At 33.5% G+C, this 22,011-nt stretch overlaps 2 protein-coding genes across 2 annotated transcripts; one reads left to right on the top strand and one right to left on the bottom strand.

Annotated features, from left to right (window-relative positions):
* Positions 1 to 472: 472 nt before the first annotated feature.
* LOC137932458 (carboxypeptidase B-like) lies at positions 473 to 7,643 on the top strand. The gene is made up of 8 exons (XM_068776078.1): positions 473 to 564; positions 641 to 870; positions 1,284 to 1,389; positions 2,931 to 3,142; positions 4,362 to 4,519; positions 5,368 to 5,487; positions 6,945 to 7,083; positions 7,534 to 7,643. The coding sequence occupies exons 1-8, from the start codon at positions 473 to 475 to the stop codon at positions 7,641 to 7,643; spliced, it is 1,167 nt and encodes a 388-aa protein (XP_068632179.1).
* Positions 7,644 to 8,325: 682 nt separating this feature from the next.
* LOC137932077 (thioredoxin domain-containing protein 11) lies at positions 8,326 to 21,660 on the bottom strand. Its single transcript, XM_068775639.1, has 12 exons — positions 21,263 to 21,660; positions 20,920 to 21,130; positions 18,357 to 18,480; positions 16,192 to 16,298; positions 15,795 to 15,992; positions 15,142 to 15,348; positions 14,235 to 14,695; positions 12,432 to 12,732; positions 11,015 to 11,239; positions 10,284 to 10,474; positions 9,148 to 9,280; positions 8,326 to 8,730 (listed from the first exon to the last, which is right to left on the bottom strand). The coding sequence occupies exons 1-12, from the start codon at positions 21,469 to 21,471 to the stop codon at positions 8,434 to 8,436; spliced, it is 2,664 nt and encodes an 887-aa protein (XP_068631740.1). The 5' UTR covers positions 21,472 to 21,660; the 3' UTR covers positions 8,326 to 8,433.
* Positions 21,661 to 22,011: the final 351 nt, after the last annotated feature.

Below are 22,011 nucleotides of genomic sequence, written 5' to 3'. Positions count from 1 at the left end.
GACACGTTATACAAAGGTTCGTTGACATCAGTATTGAAATCGGGTATTAATGAGTGTACTAAATTTGTAAAACCTACTATTATCAAAATTATAATAAATGACATATTATTAAGAAAGAACAAATCATCATTTCATATTAATTTGACAACGTTGTGCGACATTTGTGTGACAGCAAATCAAGCACATCAAAATGATCAGAGTTAGTCGCCAGAGTTTCTCAACAGCCTTATACTTTAATGTGTTTATAATGCCATTACAAGTACACATCTTTTCTTTAGAAATATATAATTACTATAAATAAATAAAACAATGCTTTGTTAACATACTTTAACCCTAAATATGCTTATTTGTAATCAATCTTTTAGCAAATTAATGTTACCCTAAGAAGTTTTTGTGTAGTGACAGAGGCCTAGACGTTTATGTCTCAATCAAAGTTAATTTCATTTAATATCAATATCATTTTATAAATATAATGCTTTTACAAGTGAAAATTTATTTAATCGCAACTATGTACTTTTTTGGTGCATTGTTTATACTTTTATTTCCTCCTCGAAACTATGTCATGTATGCACAAATTTGTACAATTGTTCTCCCTCAAAAAATAGTTAACATAAGTAATGATATTTTAAAATATTAACAGGTCCGGAGCAAAAATGCGTAAAGTGAGAAGCGCTATTGAAATATTAAGGTTCATGAATTATCTTGACTTCAAAACTCTGATAAATATTGCGGAGAACATTGCACGAGAGAACCAAGAGATTGCTCGTGTAATATATTTAACTCCACGTACTTCTAACAATCGGAGTATACTTGCTCTTGAGCTTCAGAGTGACAAACAGAGTACGAAACCCGGGATACTTGTAATCGGAAGTAAGTTCCTATTCAGTGTCATAAATATTTTACTAAATACAGAAATCATTATACATTTACATACTGGTGTATACAAAAGAACTTAGGCCTAAGGATTCTCAATCTATAGTACAACCTATAAACTGTAGTATGTAGTTATTCGAACCAAAGCTCCCCAGGGAGCCTATGAGCTTCGCTACCTAAAAATAGGATTTAGGCTAATCAACTTCTGTATCTGTCTTTTTTAAACCCTGCGAAATCAGGATAAAAGTGCAAACTTCAAGACTTTTCTTTACACTTGAAGATAAAAAATTAGTCATCATTTACACGGATCGCTTTGTCGTTTTTCTATGCGCTTCATCAAACAAAAATATCCATATGATATAACTATAATCAAATTCTATTGTAATTATTTACAATAAATTTTGTTTTAGCTCTTAACGGTATGACATGGGGAACTCCGAACGCAATTATGGAATTAGCAGATAAATTGGTATATGGTAGTAACTATCAAACGCCATTTTTCAATGATTATGACTGGTGAGTTTATTAGGCTTTAATACCACTATTTTTCAATTTAGTTCAATGTATGTTAGTGTTCTATATTACAAAAAAGGCTCTCAGGTGACCGATGTATCTGTATAGTATAATAAAACGCAACAAATGATAAACAGAATGCATTTTTTATCAGAGAGATAATAGAGCTAATCTCCTTAGCAGAATCTTTTGACTGAGACCTGTTCAATTCTAAATCGCTAACTTATTAAGAATATATCAATAAGGAATTGGGACATTAGACGTTAGTGATATTATGTACCCAATGAAAATATTGTAAATGTTATTTAAACGTTACAAAAAATGTATTCATTATTATTATATCAGCCGTAGGATGCCCACAGCTGGGCATTTGCCTTTACCATTGAAAACGGCCTGCGTCTAACGTCTTACGATACATGGGGCACGGGGAGTTCTCTAAGTACCTTAAACGGTTTAAGCTCAGGGAGAACCTCTCGTGCTTCAGTGAACCGGGTGTGGACCAGACCTTGATCCACCTGGTCACCGACTGTCCCGCATTCGAGAGGGCCCAAATCGAGACCGAATGCCGAGTAGGTATAAAGTTTGAGGAGGCGAGATATATATATAATAATATAGTATACCATAATAGCAGATGAAGGAAGCAGACCACCCCTTCTCAGTTTCTGCAGGAGGGTTGTAGAGACTACTATAGAAAGGAATAAAACTTAGGTTAAAACAGTCGGCTAATAATAAATATTATCAAGCAATAATAATGTAAATGCGTAGAAATATTAAAATAAGAAAACAAAACAAATGTAAATAAAACACTAAATGATGGAACTGAAGATAAAAATTATAGAAATGTTCATTATAAATAATCTAAGTAGAAATGTAATACATTATTAACAATCAAATAAACCTAATCTGTAGGACTAAGGATAGGATGTAAGGTGGTAAATAAAAGGAATAAATATAAGAGAATAATGTATAGAGCAAATATTAAAGAGAGAAAAAAGAGAAAGAAACTGTACAAAAATAAAAAGAGAACTGAAAAATTATTGCCCCAACAAAACCCTGTTACCAACAAAACAGGAAGTGGAACGAGAGGTCCAAAATAATAAAAACACTTGTGCCGATAACCTTAAAAAACGTCGTCTGGTCTGTCCACCTTGCAAAAAACATTATTACTATTTTTTAACTATTGTCATCAAAGTAAGGCATTTTTTTACATTTAAGAATAAGTAATTAGCGTATAGTTATTTATTTAAAATAAAAAATAAAAAAATGTTTGATTTTTTATTCTAAAGCTTTTATTTACTTGTTTACATGGGTGTCGTTCGGATGCATTTATACAAAAAGAAACTGTTTAAATAGTAATCGTTTCATTAGCTCTAGTGATGGACTTTCAGCTTATAACTACTTTTTGCCATCAATTTGATGTCAAGTGTGTTAATGGCAGATGTCTAGTCATATCAAGAGAGCTTATCTATTACATTATAATGGTGTTTCCTTTATTGCTGCAAATGTATGTTTGATCGGCTAATGGTTACAACTGTTTGTTATAGGTTTTTGGTGCCTTTAGTGAATCCCGACGCATTGCAATTTACACAAGAACTGCGGACCCTGAGACCTTTGAAAGTAGAAGAATGGTGCCGGAACATAACAGCAAGAGTCGATACACGGCCTAGCTTTTGGTATAAAAACCTTCAAAAGGAAAATATTAATGAAACATGCTTTGGTACAAATATTAATCGAAATTTTGCGTATCACTGGCAAGGTGAGTAATATTCTAAAAATTTGAGGCATGTGCTGTCTTACTCGACAGGTTTTAGCTTGTCTTACCCATTACGTTTTCTTTTAGTCGGTAGGTTTTCCCTTGTCTCTTCCGGCAAGTTTCCATTGTTTCATTTAGACTAGTACGTTTTCTCTTACCCAGCAGGTTTTCTTTTGTCTTAGCGGGTAGATTTTCCTTTACTCAGCAGATCTTTTCTTATTTAATGCAACAGCTTTTTTGTCATTAACAGGAACGTTGCTGGATTTTCTCCCACCATGTTCTAAACACGAGAATGTATATTTATTGCTAATAAAATTCAAAGCAAAAGCTTGTCCGTCGTGTGGAAGTAGTAAACAACTAATTACCTCCAATAGTATACTCTTTTAGTATCATCGTATTAATTAAGTATCGGAAGTCAAAAATTATATAATTCATTTAATGTATTTATGTATAATTACATGATATAACATTTACAATAAGCAGTGAATATGCTTTCAAAATAAACAACAATAGTATATTTAGAGTAAATATTAATTTTCAAACAATCCTGAGTTAATCAACGATGATATGAATTCGATATAAAATTAATTAAGCTTTTGAAAATCATTGAATTGTATTTACTGGATCTATTACTGGATAGAAATCAGAATCCTCCGCGAATTAAAACGATTTGTTCAGTACTATTATAACTATAAACTTTCTACGACCCGCGTTTCTAATAATAAAATCTTAACAATTAGTTCATAAATTCTTAATCTGCGTAGTATAAGCTAAACAAAATGAAAAAAAACAATAATCGAATATAGTGTAATAAAAATTATCTTCATACATATATCACACTTGTATATATATTCACAAGGAAAGGTGTACTTGTATAATATGTAATAAAATATTATTATTATTTACTGTGATATATTCGTATTTATATAGTACTTTTTCCGCGCAAATATATAAATGTATAGAAAAGTATATGTGTATATATGAGTATTCTTGTATGTATGTATGTTTGTATAGTAATGTATGTATTTGTATCTACGTACACCCCAAACTGCCCCTCCTTCACGTCTCTCGTCTCCATCTAAAGGTTGTCTGGCCAGCGATAAGACTTGTACGATATAAATTGTTTCTTTTCTTTTTTTTCTGTATTTATTGTCTATGGTGTACAAAAAAGTAAAAAAAAAATATTGTCTAGATCCATTAATATATATTATTTTAATTACAGACGACGTTCATAGGACTCCCGTACTTTGCTCCCAGTATTATCCAGGGAACAAACCATTTTCTACGCCGGAATCGCAAGCTTTGCGGTCATACATACATCGACTAGGGGACAGAATTCACTTGGCAATACATTTACACGCAAGCTTCGAACACAAAAAGGTACAGTGATTAAATATGTATAAAAATTATATTTAAATTAAACAATAAGAAGATAGCAACAAATGCTTAAACTAAACAGCCATATTTACCTTTAGTAACTAAGTTGTTTATTGTTTGTTATACCTTTCTCTAGCTTTCATAATTATCAGTAACTTTTTTTAAGGGCAATTTTGTAATGTCTTAGAACTTTAACGAAAGTAAATTCCAAAATTCAATAAAAAAAAGTCAAAAGTCGTATCTATTGCAAATATTTCAATTTAATTATTGTGCACGTTGTGTCTGCCTTACTTTTTATGAATCTCCTTCCGTAGGCCTACTGGAAGAAATTTCTGGTTAGAAATAAGTAGTGCCTGTTGTGTCAGTTATATTTGTATTGTTACTTTAGTGTTTTTATTGTGTACAATAAACTGTTAAATAAATAAATAAATAAATAAATAAATAAATCTATTGCAGTGTGAAGAATTTTTATTTATTTATTTATTTACACTTTATTGTATACCATAGATAATAACTAAAAAAATGAAACAATTTATATAAAGGTACATTAGGCGGTCTTATCGTTCGAGGCGACAACCTTTAGATAGAGATAGAGACATAAAGGATGTACTAAACAACATTGGATTTTTAAGTGATAACAAAGTAAATGTTTGATATGGGCTCTTCTTTCATCAGCGTGCGTTGGGAACCCTAGTATCCCCTGCTCAGGTTGATTCTAGTTGGTATTAAATTGGCCTATTCTGGCATTCTTATTTTACACACGTTTACAAGTAGCCATTGTAAATTACTTCATGAAGATAATAATGTCAATGAATGGATATTAAACAATTATACTTTTCATTTTCTTACAGGAGTACATATTATATCCTTGGCAATATTCATTACGTCAACCGAGTAACTATCGAACTTTGCAAGCTATTGGTGAATATGCGGCTAGGAACTCTCGATTGCGAGATGGACGTCTATACGAGGTTGGTTGGTAGTCAAATCCGAGCGCAACAGATTAGCGATTAGGATTAAAGAATTCACCTGAACTTTATTTGAATTACACTGCTTTTTATTAAGCCATTTAAGGTTTTTTATTAAAAATCAACATAGCTTATACATATTTTCATAACAGAGAACTTTGTATATTGGAGAAATGTTAGTTTTTCGCAATAGATCATCGTCCGTGATAAAGGATACTTTTTACACGGATATTTTTTATTATATTTTATTATGAAAACCAACAAATTTATAGATAATTTACAAGTATAATCATCTTACAAATAAGTTATTGTACACGTAGCAACGTTAACATGGATTACTTAAAAGTTTATAACCTCTATTATGGTTTTTAGTTAATTATATTTCTAGACTGTTGAAACGTGCAATATTGTATTTAATTCAATTATATATAAAATTATAATCAACACAACATATTATACATAAATTAAATTATATATAACATATTATATTATTACAAACAAAATGTTTAGCGGGATTTTGTTTGTCAAAAGACTGAATAGTACTCCATTTTAATAGTGCCACCAGAAGCAGAAACTTTTTTTGTCGTGCGTCTTAAATATAGCACGCTAAGCTCCTATAATTGAATAACTAAATCAAGCTAAATCGAGTATGTCGTTACTAAATCAACTTTTCTAAATGTAATTAACTACTAGGCAGATGCAATGGTTTCCTCTTGTCTAATAGACTACTAGAAGTCATGTAGATCATTTGGAGTTCAAACTTGCTGAAACGACTTTGGCAGCCATGTATGGTTATTGTGTTATAGCTCTTTATAAGAAATTACACGTAAATAATTTGGTATGTTCCTTTTTTCTTTTAATTCCAAACACATATGCATAAGGAACATGAAAGTGTTAGATCAAGTGATCAGGAATATGACATGCTACAATTTATTACGATGGCTAAGTTTATAGGCACTCTATGGATAGGAATAATCCTGGTTGCTGGGTGGGTATCCAGAATCCGATAAGAAATACTTTCGAGTACTTGTTTCACTGAAAATTTTCTAGTTTTGTTTTATTTGTATAGTTTAAAATAGTTTTTGACGTAAGTTTTAAATGCAGTATACTGTATTCTTATAGCTGTATAAATAACTTCAAGCCAAATCGAATAAGATGTTATTGTGTCAAATTTTCTATTAAAATTAATAAAAATTAAAATCTATTAGGAAGATTTAATGGTTTTCCGTGACTTTCTCCTCTGAAGAAACTAAAAGCGGATAGCGCAAAACCGACCTTCGTGGCACTCTTTGGTGAAAGCTTAAGCCTTGCAGTGTATCGGCTGACATAGTGATAATATTTTTCTCCTCGTCAAGGGTAGAGATAATTTTAGATAATTAACGGCTAATCTTCAAAATTTAAGAGGCACTCAAAAAAAAAAGAAAAATCGTGGTTACAATTTAACTTGTCTTAATTATTAGGTTCATCAAGGCAGTAACGACGCACGCGTGGCGGGCACTTTAAGCGACTACATTGCGGGTGTGGTTGGAACAGAACTAGTTTACGTTGTCAAACCTTACCATCAACTATTTCCTAACTATACGGATATGGTAACACTTGGTAAATAACTTAATCAATCATTTAAATAATTCCATTTCAACCCATTCAAGCCAACCTCGCATACTCCAAAACTATCGACGTAATAGAAGGTTGAGCATTTTCCCACGTTAATTAAAATTTACTCTTAATGAAAATGACAAAAAGAGATACATTTTAGAGCAGTTTGTGTTGACCAACGTCTTCTAAAATGCGTATTACGTATCTTGTCGCCGTCAGTAACTCTTTTTCTAAGATGTGTAGCTCCGTACATGTTCTGAAGCAAATATCGCCACTTCAATCTTTTTACCTATGTTACCCTGGCAGCCTAATCTGATTTAAGATAAAGATTAGTATTCATCAAACACTGCATTTCCACGAGCAACATCATACTAAATTAGGTTCTTTACGCCGTAATTCTTTACGTGTCCAAAGTGAACATTTCATAAATGTTTTTTGATAATTTATTTTCAGAAACCTACGTGACGAAGTCAATAACGACAATCCTCAGTTTAGTGCGAGGCTGGCGGAAAAGTACGAAACTTAACACGCTCTCCTTTTTTGGCCGAGACGTTGAATTTTAATCGGATGTATTTTTTTGGCAATCATTAAATTTTTAATTCAAGTTTCCTTAAAGGTTTACTTTCCGCTTAAGACCATTACACTTGGAGAAACAGAAACGTTTTTAAAATGTTTGTTTGTGTAACCATTTAAAGTAAAATAATAATGGGAAAATTAAAAAAAAAAAACACTCTTGTATCTGTCGGCGTGCGCCGCTGCAAGAGAAGGTACATACCGTGTACTTTTTCATATAAAGCGTTCGATCATTGTTTTTAATTTAAGATACGTCTTAATTAAATGTATATTTGTTTATATACTGCTTTTTTTCATAACTATCAGAATTTTTTTTTTTTAATTATAATTACAGTCATTTTCTTTCGCAACAGTTTGTCTAAGAATTCTGAAAAGTGAAATAAGTTTTAATAATAATAATATAAAAAAACATTGACTTCTTAAAAGTTTTCTTTATGAATAAATAGTAATACTCCTCGTATTTCTTTATAATACTGACTGTACAAAACTAAAGTGAGAAAACACGGGTTTCTTTGTTGACTTCCTTATCACTGATACGATGTAAATTTGCATATTACAAACCAATACACACACGCACACATAAATCCGTCCGTCATGATGCATAATCCTTGGATTAATTTTTGAGCGCAATCATTAATAACGTATGTCGCAGTTAGAAATAAAACGAAGAAGTCTTTCTTGCCAACATTTTAATAATTCTTTGCCTTTCTAAAAATAAACAACATTTTTAGATAGATAGAAAATGAGCAAATATACACTATTTACAATATCCATCTAATATCATCTAGTCTGATTAGTGGCATTTTTTCTTAACATCGATATATCAATTTTCCAAACATTTGAAAGTGCTTCAATTGAATCTAGTAGTAACTTTAGTTTTGGGTTGTCATCTTTGAGATCAGTTGTGTGCAGCAAGCCCATATATAGAGACAACTTATTTAAATGTTGCAGTCTTTTGTAAAGAGAGTCTTTGAGATCTCTGTCGCCAGTCCGGCGCCAATATTTTAAGTTCCTGCCTATCATGGTCGTGATGTGCTCCCGCAAGTCTCTTATACACGCCTTCCTTTCCATGTTTACCTGCAATTCAAATAATTCACCAATCATATAAAATAAGAGGCTTCATTATTCCATGCAAATAACAAATCATTTAAATTGTTTAGAAGTGTTGTTTCTATTTTTGGTCACCATTTCTGAATACGTTATAAGCCACTCACGTGTGCACTTAATACATCAACAACTTACTATAAGTAAAACATTTACACTGTAAAGCGGATATTAACTTTAATAATCTCTGTAGGAGATAGACCCTATTTTCTTGTCATATTATTAATTTACTTTATTATATATTTACCTCATATACTTCTTTAAATGAACACTAGTAATTTTGGCTTCTAATTTGACTACACCATTATTTTGTAAATTTATAATTACGTACAGCTGTGTCTTCCATACAAATAAATAAATAAATTATAACAAAGAAACTGATATACGTACACGCTGAGCACAGAGGGCCAGTCGCACTCTGAGATGCACGGGGGCGTCCAGCGAGCGCAGCGCGAGTGCCACCAGCCCGCTCACCGTCACGCGCGACTCCACAGGATAAGCGCGGCTATCGGCCTCGCCGTTGCTGCGCAATCCAATCGAATAACAAATATATTTTAATTGAGAATACTAATTCGCAATCTTTCAATTTTTGAAGACGAAAATCTGAAAAATGGAGATGACTACGCTCAAAATCAGTAATGAGAAGATCCGAATAAGAATCAAGGTGATCGACGTAGCTCGAAGAATTGTCCGTCTGAAAAAGCAGTGGGCAAGAAACAACGGCTTCTATCAGCTGTCATGAATATGATGAAATGCTAATGTTTGTTTAATATTGTAAGGGGAATGGTAGTCAAATATAAAGTTAATTCAGACTGCCGTCGACCGCTGATACTGAAACACGATTCAGTTGATTGCGCTAGATTGTTCCAAGCACACATGTGATGGGCACCAGGTCCTTAAGGTTCTGGAGTGGAGACCACGGTCCGTCCAGGCAAGCGCAGCGCAATTCGACCACTCATAAGCCAGACGATCTACGATGGATCGCTTCCACCAGTCTTATTGGAAATCTATGAAGGAGACCTGTCTAGCAGTGAACATCCTGGTAGTGTGCCGGGTCTGGTAAGGAAATCCTACATGGGATACCTTACAATTACGGGAGCAAAGGAAAGGGTCATGCCGGAATTCCACCGGCTAATTTTTTATTAACTTTTGTCAAAACTATGGGACGGCTTTCCCATGTTATGGTTGTTTTAACGATGCTTGGATAGCAGTGCCGTAACAATGTTGAAGGTAGAACTCGCGAACATAAAAACACAAACAAAATTAACACAAACAGAATTAGCTCGTCACTGGGGTGCGCCAAGGCGATATTATAGGAGTTGGAGAGTGCGGTATTGCCTCCCCTAATTAAATTTCAAATTAACGTTGACGAGCTTGAGTATTACTTACAGAAAGTTGCTTACTTACAGTTGTACTAGCGCTTGCTTATGATCTGTCGTTCAACGTGTCGCAAACGCTCAAGAAGCGTACGGTTTACATTAACCACATGTTGCAATCATATGTTCATAAGTTGAAATGTAAATTACCCGTCGGGGACGAAGACCAGCAGCGCAGGGTATACGTGTGCGTCGAGGTGCGTGGGCAGGTCGTGTCGCGCGGCGTCGAGTCGTGCCGGGCGCGCGCGAACTCCGCAGCGCTGCAGAAGCCGGGCTGCGCCCCATAGCGCGCGCGACACATGCGCCCCACACGATCCACCGCACACCGCAACCAAACTAACCTACAATTCCATATTTACCATTTAAAATCTCTTTGCCTCTCCGCTATATCGTATCACCACGAATAAAAGCAAAGCAGCCGAAAAAACTGAGAGGTTTGAATTTAAAATAGCAGTGAACAGACAGCGAACAGAACAAATGACAGCTAAGCGCTTCAGGTTCTGGAATAGAGACTATAAACCGGCAGGCGCAGCGTAGATCGTCCACGTGAACAGACATCAACGTCGTATGTCTTGTTAAAAATCTATAGAAAGGTCTAGATTCAGCCGCGATGTTGTACGCCTGATATAATGATGAAATGATGATAATATTTTTTTCCTTTAAATAATAAAGCTCAATAAAATATGTAATGCGTATATGCGTACAACGCTAACTGACCTATACCTTGTCCTACCCATTGCCAGTCTATATTTCATTAAACAGCTAACGTACTCAGCGTAAAGAATATTTCTTCCCAAATTTTAAGTCTAAGCCTTATAGTTCCAGAGGTGTCGTGATGAGACAGCACTTAGGTATACATAGATACATCAAAAGTTACTTACTGTTCCTGGTGTCCGGATGAATTTTCTGAAGCTGTGTGAAGTTAGATCGGTTATATTGATGACGTGCCCGTCGCGTACAATACCGACGTTGTAGTAATGTGTGTGCACCGCGTCCGCTACGTGCGAACGTAGAGACCGCTTCAAAGTGTTTTGTGTGAAATTAAAAATAAATTCTCTTATCGATTTTGCACTGTAGTCTTCTGAAAGAACGTACTGGCTTCCGACCTGATTGAATAATAAAATATATCAGTGATTTGATTACTTTTACTCCTAAAATATTACTTCGGTTTAAATTGAGAACGAACGAGACGAAGAAGTATTGCATCAAGTCAACGATATAACTAGGAATAAATCCATAGTGAAATTGAATGCTGTGCGGGAAAGACTGAGAGGTAAGTAACAGCGAAGTCTCTTTATAACCTGTCTAAGGACTTGGGCCAGTCAAGGGTGAACGTAATTTTTTTTTCCGGACTGTCACTGCTGCCCAAATGGCTGTCATAGGTTCCGCGGTAGCGCCGAGTTTAAAACCTTTTTTTTAAGATAGTGAAACTCGAGAGCTTCAGGGGAGTCTCGTCTCGGGCCACTACAAAATACTATTTTAGATCGCATCGGCGGACGCTCCAAGGAGTAACTAAGCTCAAGGGCCTTCTGCTTAAAATTCCGACAAGGGCACCCGAAAGGGCCGCTTCTCAACTTGGACGGTTGGTACTGCCTAGCGAATATCAACACCTTTCTGGATAAGACTTCCAAAGGAGCATTGGTAGGATCATCTAAAATTTGTTTAGGTCTGGTCGGTACACGTAAACGCTAATTGCATTGCAAGGATGCCTTCTGAAAGAACATCAGGGTCAACCATTGTACCTGGCCGCTCTCCCTACAACGCGAAAGGCTGCACGGTAAATCTATGTTGAGAAGTTACGTCTCTAACTTTGGTTTCTATTTGTCATTAATAAATGTAAGTTATCTATAAATAATTTGCCTAGTTGCATCCCAATTTTAGTGTACAAAAACAATAATCCATAATTAGCCAAAACTTCGAACATCTGGTTAGTAAGTGAATACTTATTAATACGAAACTTTTTTCTTTATAAATTTCTTTTTTCTCATATAATTACTAACTAATAAATCATGAACCTCCATTATCCTTATTTTACTTAAACCTATATTACTTAAAACAACAATGAATAATCGACGATTCAAAGGCATTGCAAACAGCGCATGTAAATGCCTACTTGTATAATGATATTTTGAATTTCGATCTCTGATCTTGGTAACCACCATCCTTTCCACCATCAGACTATGGCGTACAAGCACTATGGCATGAAGCAAGTCAATAACTTTTCACAGATATTAATGTCTGCTAAAATTCACGAATTATTGTAAAGTCCGTGTAATCAGAGCTCCGAAAGTTACTAACCTTGCTATCAAGTATAACTACGGAAGTCATGTCTTTCTTCTTAGTGATGTCGATGCCCAGGGCCTCAGCGAAGTGATGATTCTGTACGCTGTCCACGACAGCTATATAAAGACTAGAATTGGTAGCACAGGAAAGACCGTGGATATGCGTAATGTTGCCGCTTGTCACCTTGGCGGGCATTATTTGAGGGCCCAATTGATTCGCAAATTTCATTAGCCTACAGAAATGTTTCACGCTATCTTGTATCAGATTTTCCGGAGACAGAACATCGTCTTCATGAGGCAACATAGTCGTTTCAACGCTAAAAAATAAAACAGATTTCTGTATACACGATATGCCATAAACCAACATCAATTTTTTTTAAATATTTTTAGTAAGCCTGGCATCGCAAACACTAGTAAATATGCAACAACATTCTTTTAGTTTTTTTGGTGACTCGCTATGTATCATTTTTGTCATATATACTGTTCTTCAGCAATGTGTGGCTAGGCTACTGTGGTATCGAGCATGATTCGGATGATGATTCGGATCTGGTCGAATAAGCACATGGGGCTGTTGCCTCATGGCAGCTATCTATAGCATATTTCAAACCATTCAATAAGGTACCACAATGGCACCGATAGTCGGACCGTCCAATATACTCTCAATATCACTATCCAGACTTTTTTGATGGGATATAGTACCTAAAGGTAACAACCGATCTTGTAGAGATTTATTAATCGCTGCCAATCAGTTTGAACTGTTGTTTTATGGCTGGGTAGACATTTTCTAGCCCACCTTCCTCTTTTTTCAACCCAGCTTGGGATTGCCAATGGCTAGGTCATTTTTATTCCCACCTACTTATAATTTTACACTTTCAATAATTACTTTATAACTATCAGGTGTAGCTAACATTTCATGACTTAGGTATATGGAAAATGGCGAGAGGCTACAAACTGATTGAAGTCTTGTAAAGCCTATAAATCCGACGCAAATGAGCGCAGTGCGCAATTGCGGAAATCAGCTCGCTGAGTCAAGACAAGAAATAAGGCATATAGACAAAAATTGGAAAGTCATAACAACTTTTTGATAAGGTCTTTGATGAACACAAACGTCTTCGTAATCCGTCAAAAAAATCTAGACTATGTTTATTCTGAACTGAACGTAAATCGTTAAACGAGATGTCACATGTTAAATTGTTCATCTCCTAAAACAAACACAACCTGATCATGACGTAAAAGCTTGATCATAACTAAAAAGAGATAATAAATTTAAAATAAAAAAACTCTTCGAAAAATATGTGTCCATCACACTATTATATTCATTTTTTTAAAATTACACGATTTTTCAACGTGATCTCGCCGACATATACTAATTTATTTACACTTTTTTTGTACACTATAGACAATAAATAGAGCAACAAAAGGACAAAAAGAAACTGTTCATATGGTACAAGACGCGGTGTTGTCACTCGACGTGATCTCTCTCAGACAACCTTTGGATGGAGATGACGGACAAAGAGATATGAAGGAGAGGGCAATTTAGGTTTCCACACAAACATACATATATGCAAACATACCTATATAAATATATACACACATAAACATACATATAAATACATACATTACTATATATTGTACATTAAATATAATTTTTTTAGTTAATTTTCTCGACTTAGCCGTTATCAACCCTATCACTCTGCTTGACGTTGATTTATGAAACATCCGTGCCTAAGTCTTTAATCATATTCCGATTACAAAATCCTAAGAATTTTAAGCTTGTCGTCATTTAACCTATGATTATATAAATACAATTTATACTCACTTTTCATCTTCGTTCTGTTCTGTTTCCATATTAATACTTTCCTGCAGCCCATGACATTTCTCAAAATTCTCATAGAAACTCTTTTCCGCTGGCAGGAACTTAGCATTGCATTCATTCAATATACTCAAAGAAGACCATAAAGGTGTATTATCAATTCCACTTTGCATCATGTTAGACATTTCAACACCTTGTTTTAATATAAAATCAAAAAGACCATTTTTCTCATTTTTCTGCGTTACATTATTCCAAGGATATTTATTATTGTTAGATACAATTCCTTTTTTGTATAACTTGCTTGATTTCCTTTCTGTGTTCTTAAACTTGTACTCTTGACAGAATTTCATTACATTTTTCTGCTGATAAATCAATCTTTGTACTTGTTGTAACTTTATTAACTCTGTAATCCATTGATAGCTTGCATTGCTTTTACAACTACGATACTCCATTGCTACTTCCCGCAGCTAGAACAGGTAAAAATACATCTCTGTATTAAAAATCTTTAAATATCACCATATTAGCATATATTAACTATATTAATATTGTTCTTTACAAGGCAAGTCTGCCCCATAGATCGCTTCAATGACCGATCTTAGCTGCCCGCATCCAGTGACTTACCGCGATCTTAACAATGTCGTCAGCCCACCTAGTGTCGGCCCTAGCCACGCCGTGTCTACCGGCTCGTGGTCACCGTTCGAGATCTCGGCCCCAACAACCATCGTTTAGATGAGCGATGTGCCCAGCCTACTGCTACTTCAGACGAGCAATTCTTCCAGATACGTCGGTGACCATCTTCCGCGGATTTCTTTCTGGTTCGACCTCCGAACCAAACTACAAGCTTAGCTTTCTCTGTTGCTTTTAGGGTGACCTTGATATTAACATTAGAACAACATATATTAAAATATCTTACCAATGCATATGAAGGCAGTTGCTCATACAAAGGGTTCAGTGGTGTAAATAGTATCAATATTGGATTGCCGTCAGAGAATCTCACGAAACTAAATGATTTCTTCCACAATGGAATCATTCTTACAGCTGGTTGCGAAAAATTCTCTAAAACCCAGCGCACAAGGGTTGATTCATTCCAAGACCTGTTATCGACATCTGTCTTAAATTTCTGTAGAAGAAAAGAAACCATAACAAACAATTACATCGCGTTTATCAATGTTATCATTAATTATTGTATTCAACTTTTTCTGAATGTGAAATTAGTAACAAACATTACATACATTAAGATAAAAATTATAAATATAATATATTGGCGTATTATGTTATATAACAATCACAATTATAATACATCAACAGGACATAAAGAATTCACATGTAATAGGCAATAAAATGAAGTTCAGAAAACGGTCTTATCGAAAAACGCCATTTCTTTCATACATATACAAAATAAACAAATCATTTAGATAACTTTTGACCTAAAATTCTTAAAAAGGTGTTAAAGTTAACTTTGAGAGCAAAAAAAAATAGTTACTAATTTTATAGCTAACCAACAAACACAATAAGTGGAGATTAATCATTAATAGTCTATTGAAATAATGTAGTTTAAATAAATACCTTAGTATCGTTCCAAAGCATGAGACGAGCGTTGGGCAAATTCTCTACACCAAGATCAGCAGCCAATTCTGCAGAAGTAACAACCCCAAAACAAATCTCACCAAGTGTGTCAAATTCTCGCGACTTAAGAGCAACATTGTACCATATATTATAATACCTTGAGGTATCTGTTAAAGGTGTGTAGCCTATAGCTACAGCCTACAAAAATAACATGCATTAAAAATATATCTTATACAAGTTTTTCTTACTCATAACAAATAATATTTTAGTATGGTCAGCCAACTTAGATTCAAATGTTTAATAGAAAGAAGTGTTTGCATCTATAGTTTAATTTTATAGATACAATTGTATCACCAGGATTAACTAATTATAAAAATATTAATAGAATTGTACTTACATCATAAATAGATAATAAATGAACTACATCTTCAGTTGAAGATATTTTTTCAAGAGGCTTCATGATCAATTCCAGAAAATTAACCATACTGTGTGCATCTCTAGGTCCTGAAGAAAATAGCAAAAACTATTATAAAACTTCCTTCCGACTAAATTAACATTTTAAAATATACTTCCAAATTACAAATGTTTTTGTATTTTTTATAAATTAATAATCACGACTATACACATTTCTCATATGGGAGAGCGTGAGAAAAAATTAATTTGTGTTTATATTTATTTAATAGTAATAATATTATGTAAAAGCTGCTATATTTTTTCTTGTAAAAGAGGCAGTATACCATACTAGCTGACCCGGCCACGCGTTGCTGTGAAAATTTAAAAAGTGGAAATAATTGAATTATACGGTATTTCGTTCACTACAAAATAAATTTAATTAATTTTATAGCGTCAACAACACGTGGTAATTATGCTGTTAAAATGTAGCTTATATGACACGTTCGTAGATTTACCATAGCAGCGCCATCTATTGATTACTTACTCAACCCAGTCGAAAGGTATCGACATCTGTTAGAATCATTTGGAGTTAACAGATAATTGTGACTGTCAAATAATAACAGACAATAATTAGCAATAAATTAAAATTGCGACTATAATTTGAGATTTAAACTATCCTATCTCTCAAGTTAGATCGAACTGCACATGGTGTGCGAATTTTATTATAATCGGTTAAGTGGTTTAGAAGTCCATTGAGTATAAACATTGTGACACGAGATTTATATATATTAAGATATAGCAAACCTATGCAATAAAAAAATAACTGCTATTAAAAAAACTTTATTAAAACTATGTATGTATATGTTATACGTTTTACTATACTTTTTTAATTAAGAAGAGATTTCTGTAAACAAGTGCCAGCGACAGATAAGATTATAGATTTAAACATGACAGTCAGTTATTTTTAAATAATGTTGTAAACATGAGTCATTTTATAAACAATTTAAATTTTTTGCAGTAAATATATTATAATAATTTTTAATCATTCCTTTGTGATAATTAATATATAGTGAAAAAAAATTAATAAATATAAATAGTGATAAAAATAAATCGGTTTCATGATTTTATACAAGCTAGATGGTAAGCGACGTTATAAAAGCTGTCCGCGAAAACTTGGAACAAACTGTTTAAAGAAGCTAAATTAAAGTGTTTAAGTTGTGACATAAAAGATAGGAACAAAAATTAAAACAGCTCGAATAATAATTAATTTTAAATCCAAGCGATCTAAATCAGCGATAAATGACTAGCATTAGATTTTTAAATCATGTTTCAATTTCTACTACCACCATCGGCCGCTATTATTTTAATGAAAGAAAATGTGCATAAATTGAGTGTCAATTTCGAACATGCGGATGCTAGTGATGTTAGAGATAGTTTTAAATTAATTAACAGGTTGAATGCCACGCTAACTTTACCGGTATTAACCGTGGCGCCACGATGAAATTTCCGTTTAGCGATACATATAATGTTGAAATATTATATAGAATGGATAATTAACAATGTATAAACATGTTTGGCATGTTAAGTTCGGCTGGGGTGACCCCCGTGCTGCTTGAGCACGATTTCGCGCAATTCTCTCCAATTATAAATCGAGAACATCTTCCCATTGTTCAGTAATACTGTTGCGATTTTATTTGTTGTCGTACGTGAGAAAGAAGGCTTTCGTGTTTTTTTTTAATCCGGGCACGCCGATCACCGGTAGCCCCCATTGCGTGACATACAAGTTAAATGCCGGACACCAGTGACTCTCGTGGCCCTCAACCTGTTAATAATAAAGAGACTAAAGATTTGTGGTACGTTTCTGTTAACATTCATATGTCACTAATCCTCGTTATATTTAAATCAGGTATATAGTAATTCCTCTAACTTTAGATCCATCTCTGTTCTAACAACATTAAATAATTATTTTATAATTTTATTTTAACACTCGCCCTCATTTTTATTAATAAATAATGTTTTATTTTGAGTATATGAGTTTTTAGTTATTGACAATAATAAAACAAATTTTTAACTGAAAGTTTTCATGCAGTGTGATAATGGCGCATAAAATATATACAGGTATTTCAATAAATCAATTTCAAAGTGATCTCCATTCAAAACAAAGCATACCCTTGTAAAGAACACCTCTCGAGTTAACTGTATATGCCATTAGTATTGGCCAGGATGGAATTTTGTTATGTTGTAATCTGCATTCACTACCTGGATTCCAGCAGTTGATTGCAGCAAAATGAACCTGAAAGGCATTTTTTATATATAGAGAATATATTTAAAAATACCTTAAGTTAAATTTCAAAATACTTATAAAGATATAACAAATTAAAAATCAGTTTTAGGTTTATTATTCATAATATTACACACTGATAATTAATAAACTGTTGATAAAAATTAAAAAAAGGTAATGAAAGAATTTAGCACAATAAACACAAACCTAAAATATAACAGAATAGTAAAGAAAAGGGACAGACAGGGACAAAGGCGGTAAATATCAAAAGCTTCAATAAAAAGAATAACAATAATAGCTAAATTATTATAAATGTAATGTATTTAATTTTAGAATTTAAGAAATAGCAGCACTTGTTTTAAAATAGAACCATCTCGAAAATAAGTCAACAGAGACAAAGATAATTTGTAAGATTATTATCAGCATAAGATCATTTACAGTGACCATAAGAAGAATGTCATAAGAAGCCTCTATAATGGCATCCTTCAACTTGAAGCTAAGATAGTTCCAAACATTCCCTGATTTGAGAAAAGCATACAATAAATACAATATTTTTTATCTTGTAATAACTTTCACAATATATGCCAACAGAGCAATTCATTCCCAAGCTTGATTATCACCAAAAAATCCTACACACTTGAATAGGTTGTATTAGAAGTTTTTGTTTAAGAAACATTTATGTTTTTCTTAATTCTATTCAGTGGTGAAAACTTCTCTAAGTTATTCTATATGAGAGCATAGGGAAAGTTTCTTGTCAATGCAACTGGACCATGGGGAGTTGCATTGAGTAGTAAGTTCAGGGATACTAAAATTCAGCATCTCATCAGAAAAAATCATTAGAAACCGATACTAATGTGTTTATAGAGACAAATATGTGGGTATCATAAATAAATATGTGGATGCTGCCTTAACTGCTAAGAATGTCTGAGGTGCCTCCATTCAAATTCTTTCCAAAAGTAAACTGGTGTCACTAGTCATGAGCAGTGGTAGCCCTGAAGTAGAGGACTGAGACTAGGGATCATAGGTCACAGATTTGACTCTAGGAATAATCTTATATAATTCACACTTTGTGCATTAATTATATAGAATTGCCACTACTCACAAACAAGTTTCCAGATGATGGGCCCCTGCGTACTCTTCGTACCACAATATGATCTCTAACCTATCTGCCAAGAGTGGCGATTATGTTATATATACCAGTGCTTTGCTGAAGCCATCTATGAGCTGAAAGGACAAGGATGACTAGCCCTAAGATCACACAGTCAACTCTGGGTTAATATATGAATGTCATACATGTCTAATGTGGAGTTGATAAAAGATCAGTGGCTCCAGAAACAAAATGCTACAAATGAACTCACCAGGTGAGGCGGTCACTTATTCATTTATGGCCCGGAGCCCCTCATCCCCCTTATAATCTGTAAGGCCATATCACATGTATCAAAGCCTATTAGTAGTCAGCACAATAAGCAAAGGACAAGCCTTCAGAGGTTCGGACAAACAAGATAAAGAAGCAGTGCCTTCCTTGACATAAGAGATTTCCCCTAACAGTCTTTGTCCTTTTAACAAAAATATATTTACTTTTTAGTTATTATGAACTGTTCTGCATGGAAGAGGATAAAACTGCTGCTCACATACTACTTTGGTGTACTGGGGTAACACCCTACAGGCATACTCATTTCGGATCACTAAGGTACCTATCTGAGATCGCCAATGATGGATTGGCTTATGTAAAGCTAACCCCAACATGAAATAAGTGCAATGAAAATTGGTTGCAGAAACCAGCTTGCAGAGACAAGTCAAGATCTACTATCAAAGGAATTTTTCAAAGTCATATTATTGAAAACACTCCAGCCCTTATTAAATTGAAAAATTCAGTATACCTATTTTTAAAATTATTCAAATAAACTAGCCATTTTGGGTATTTCCTTAGTTGAACAATGTTGTTTGTAATTAAAATGAAGAATAAAAGAAACCTGAATATGAGCTCTATCTAAATTCAAGAGTTTGCAAAATATGTTTATGGAAAATGGTACACTACTTGTATAGGGGGCCTAGTGTCACAGATTAAATTCAGTCTGACCAAGCTGATCTAAACTGGCCTCATGTCCAATACAAACAACACCAGTACATGTGATTGATATGAAACACTCATTTCCTTGGTATATATGTTTTGATGTGGTTAAAACCTTTGTAGTTTTAAGTTGAAGGATGCCATTATACAGAAGTTCAATCTGATTCTAATTTCTACTAAATTACAAGTCAAATAAATTTATTTTAATAAGCTGCATAATGTCATATTGTAAAAGAATACAAAAAGTATACACAAATATAAAGCATGGAATTGATTTATAGTAATTAACATTTTTATAGTTGTATTTATTGTATGGACATAAATATAGGTAATAAAAAGTCTTGGCATGTATTTAACTTGGTATTTTTAAAGAAACTTACCCTATCACTAAGGACATTTGCTGCCATCTCAAACTCCCCTCTAACAAATTGAGATTCTGCATCCCAAGGGGCATAATACATTATAAAGGAAACATCTGCAAGGTTCACTGTTGTAAGCGCTTTACTAAGTTGACCTCTATACCAATCTGTTACAACGGAATCTGCACTAAAAAACTTTGTTGCTTGTGGATGTTTTGAAACTTTTGATGGTCTAAAACATAAATGAAAATTATTGTATTAAGGATATGATATATTTAAAATCAACAGAGATTAAGGAGGTAAAGTTGGGCTAAGTATCATTTTGTATAAAAACGATCGTACTAGATAAGAGAAAAATACTTACGCGCTGTGAATAGCTCCATATGTAGTTAAAGCCAGGGCAATGCAGAAAATCATTTCTTTAATCAACATATTGAAAGTTAACTCTCTAATATAGTATGGTTTGGTTGTTTGAGAGTTATCGGTTGTGTCTCGAACATCGCTAATAAGACTCTGTTTTTCATTTAATGACGTGACCTGCGAAATATCTTCGGAGTCCGCCGTTGGAAACATTACACGTCATTCGAAAAAAATATTGATACTGAAATATGGATTGTAATTAAATTATGAGCGAAAACATTTCTAAGTAAGACGAACTTCTGTAAGTTGCGATTTTTAAGAAGAAAGTTCAAAAAAATCATAATAAACTCTGTATTATTACAAAATTTCTTGCATTTTCTGACAATCTTATGTCATAGTTTGACAACATGGAGATGTGACATCTATTGTTACTGTTTCAATATAAAAACAGTTTTATTTATTGCAATCAGTATATTCTCGCTTAAAACTAATGAGTAAATTAATAGCAATAAATTTTTCAGCCTTGCTTATAACCGCTTTAATATTCATCTGTACTTCTTTCAAAAATAGTAGAATTTTATTCCATCACAATTGATGAAATGAAATCAAAATAATTTTTAAAATCAAAGCATATTTTATTAAATGTTTTTGGAAGTGGAAATAAAAAGGAAATATTTGCGTTAATGTAAATTGCTGAAGTAATGCAACAAGGTCCATAGTTCCTTGTGCCACAAAACTACTAAAAGCTTAGAA

The sequence above is a fragment of the Battus philenor genome, unplaced genomic scaffold (assembly GCF_028537555.1).
Source record: "Battus philenor isolate CCGP_79_NKW_IND1 unplaced genomic scaffold, ilBatPhil1.0.hap1 SCAF_9, whole genome shotgun sequence".
NCBI lineage: Eukaryota > Metazoa > Arthropoda > Insecta > Lepidoptera > Papilionidae > Battus > Battus philenor.
The sequence above is the reverse complement of the archived record's forward strand: the minus strand, read 5'-3'. Positions and strand labels throughout refer to the sequence as shown.

Bases quoted from the DNA above. Each gene is read 5' to 3' on its own strand.
- LOC137932458 (XM_068776078.1), top strand. From the start codon at position 473: ATGCTTTTACAAGTGAAAATTTATTTAATCGCAACTATGTACTTTTTT. The intron at 565-640 runs GTATGCACAAAT...AAATATTAACAG, and splicing joins CCTCCTCGAAACTATGTCAT to GTCCGGAGCAAAAATGCGTA. The intron at 871-1,283 runs GTAAGTTCCTAT...ATTTTGTTTTAG, and splicing joins CGGGATACTTGTAATCGGAA to CTCTTAACGGTATGACATGG.
- LOC137932077 (XM_068775639.1), bottom strand. From the start codon at position 21,471: ATGTTTCCAACGGCGGACTCCGAAGATATTTCGCAGGTCACGTCATTA. The intron at 21,131-21,262 runs GTAAGTATTTTT...TTTATGTTTTAG, and splicing joins TATGGAGCTATTCACAGCGC to ACCATCAAAAGTTTCAAAAC. The intron at 16,299-18,356 runs GTATGCTTTGTT...TATTTTCTTCAG, and splicing joins GAGAGGTGTTCTTTACAAGG to GACCTAGAGATGCACACAGT.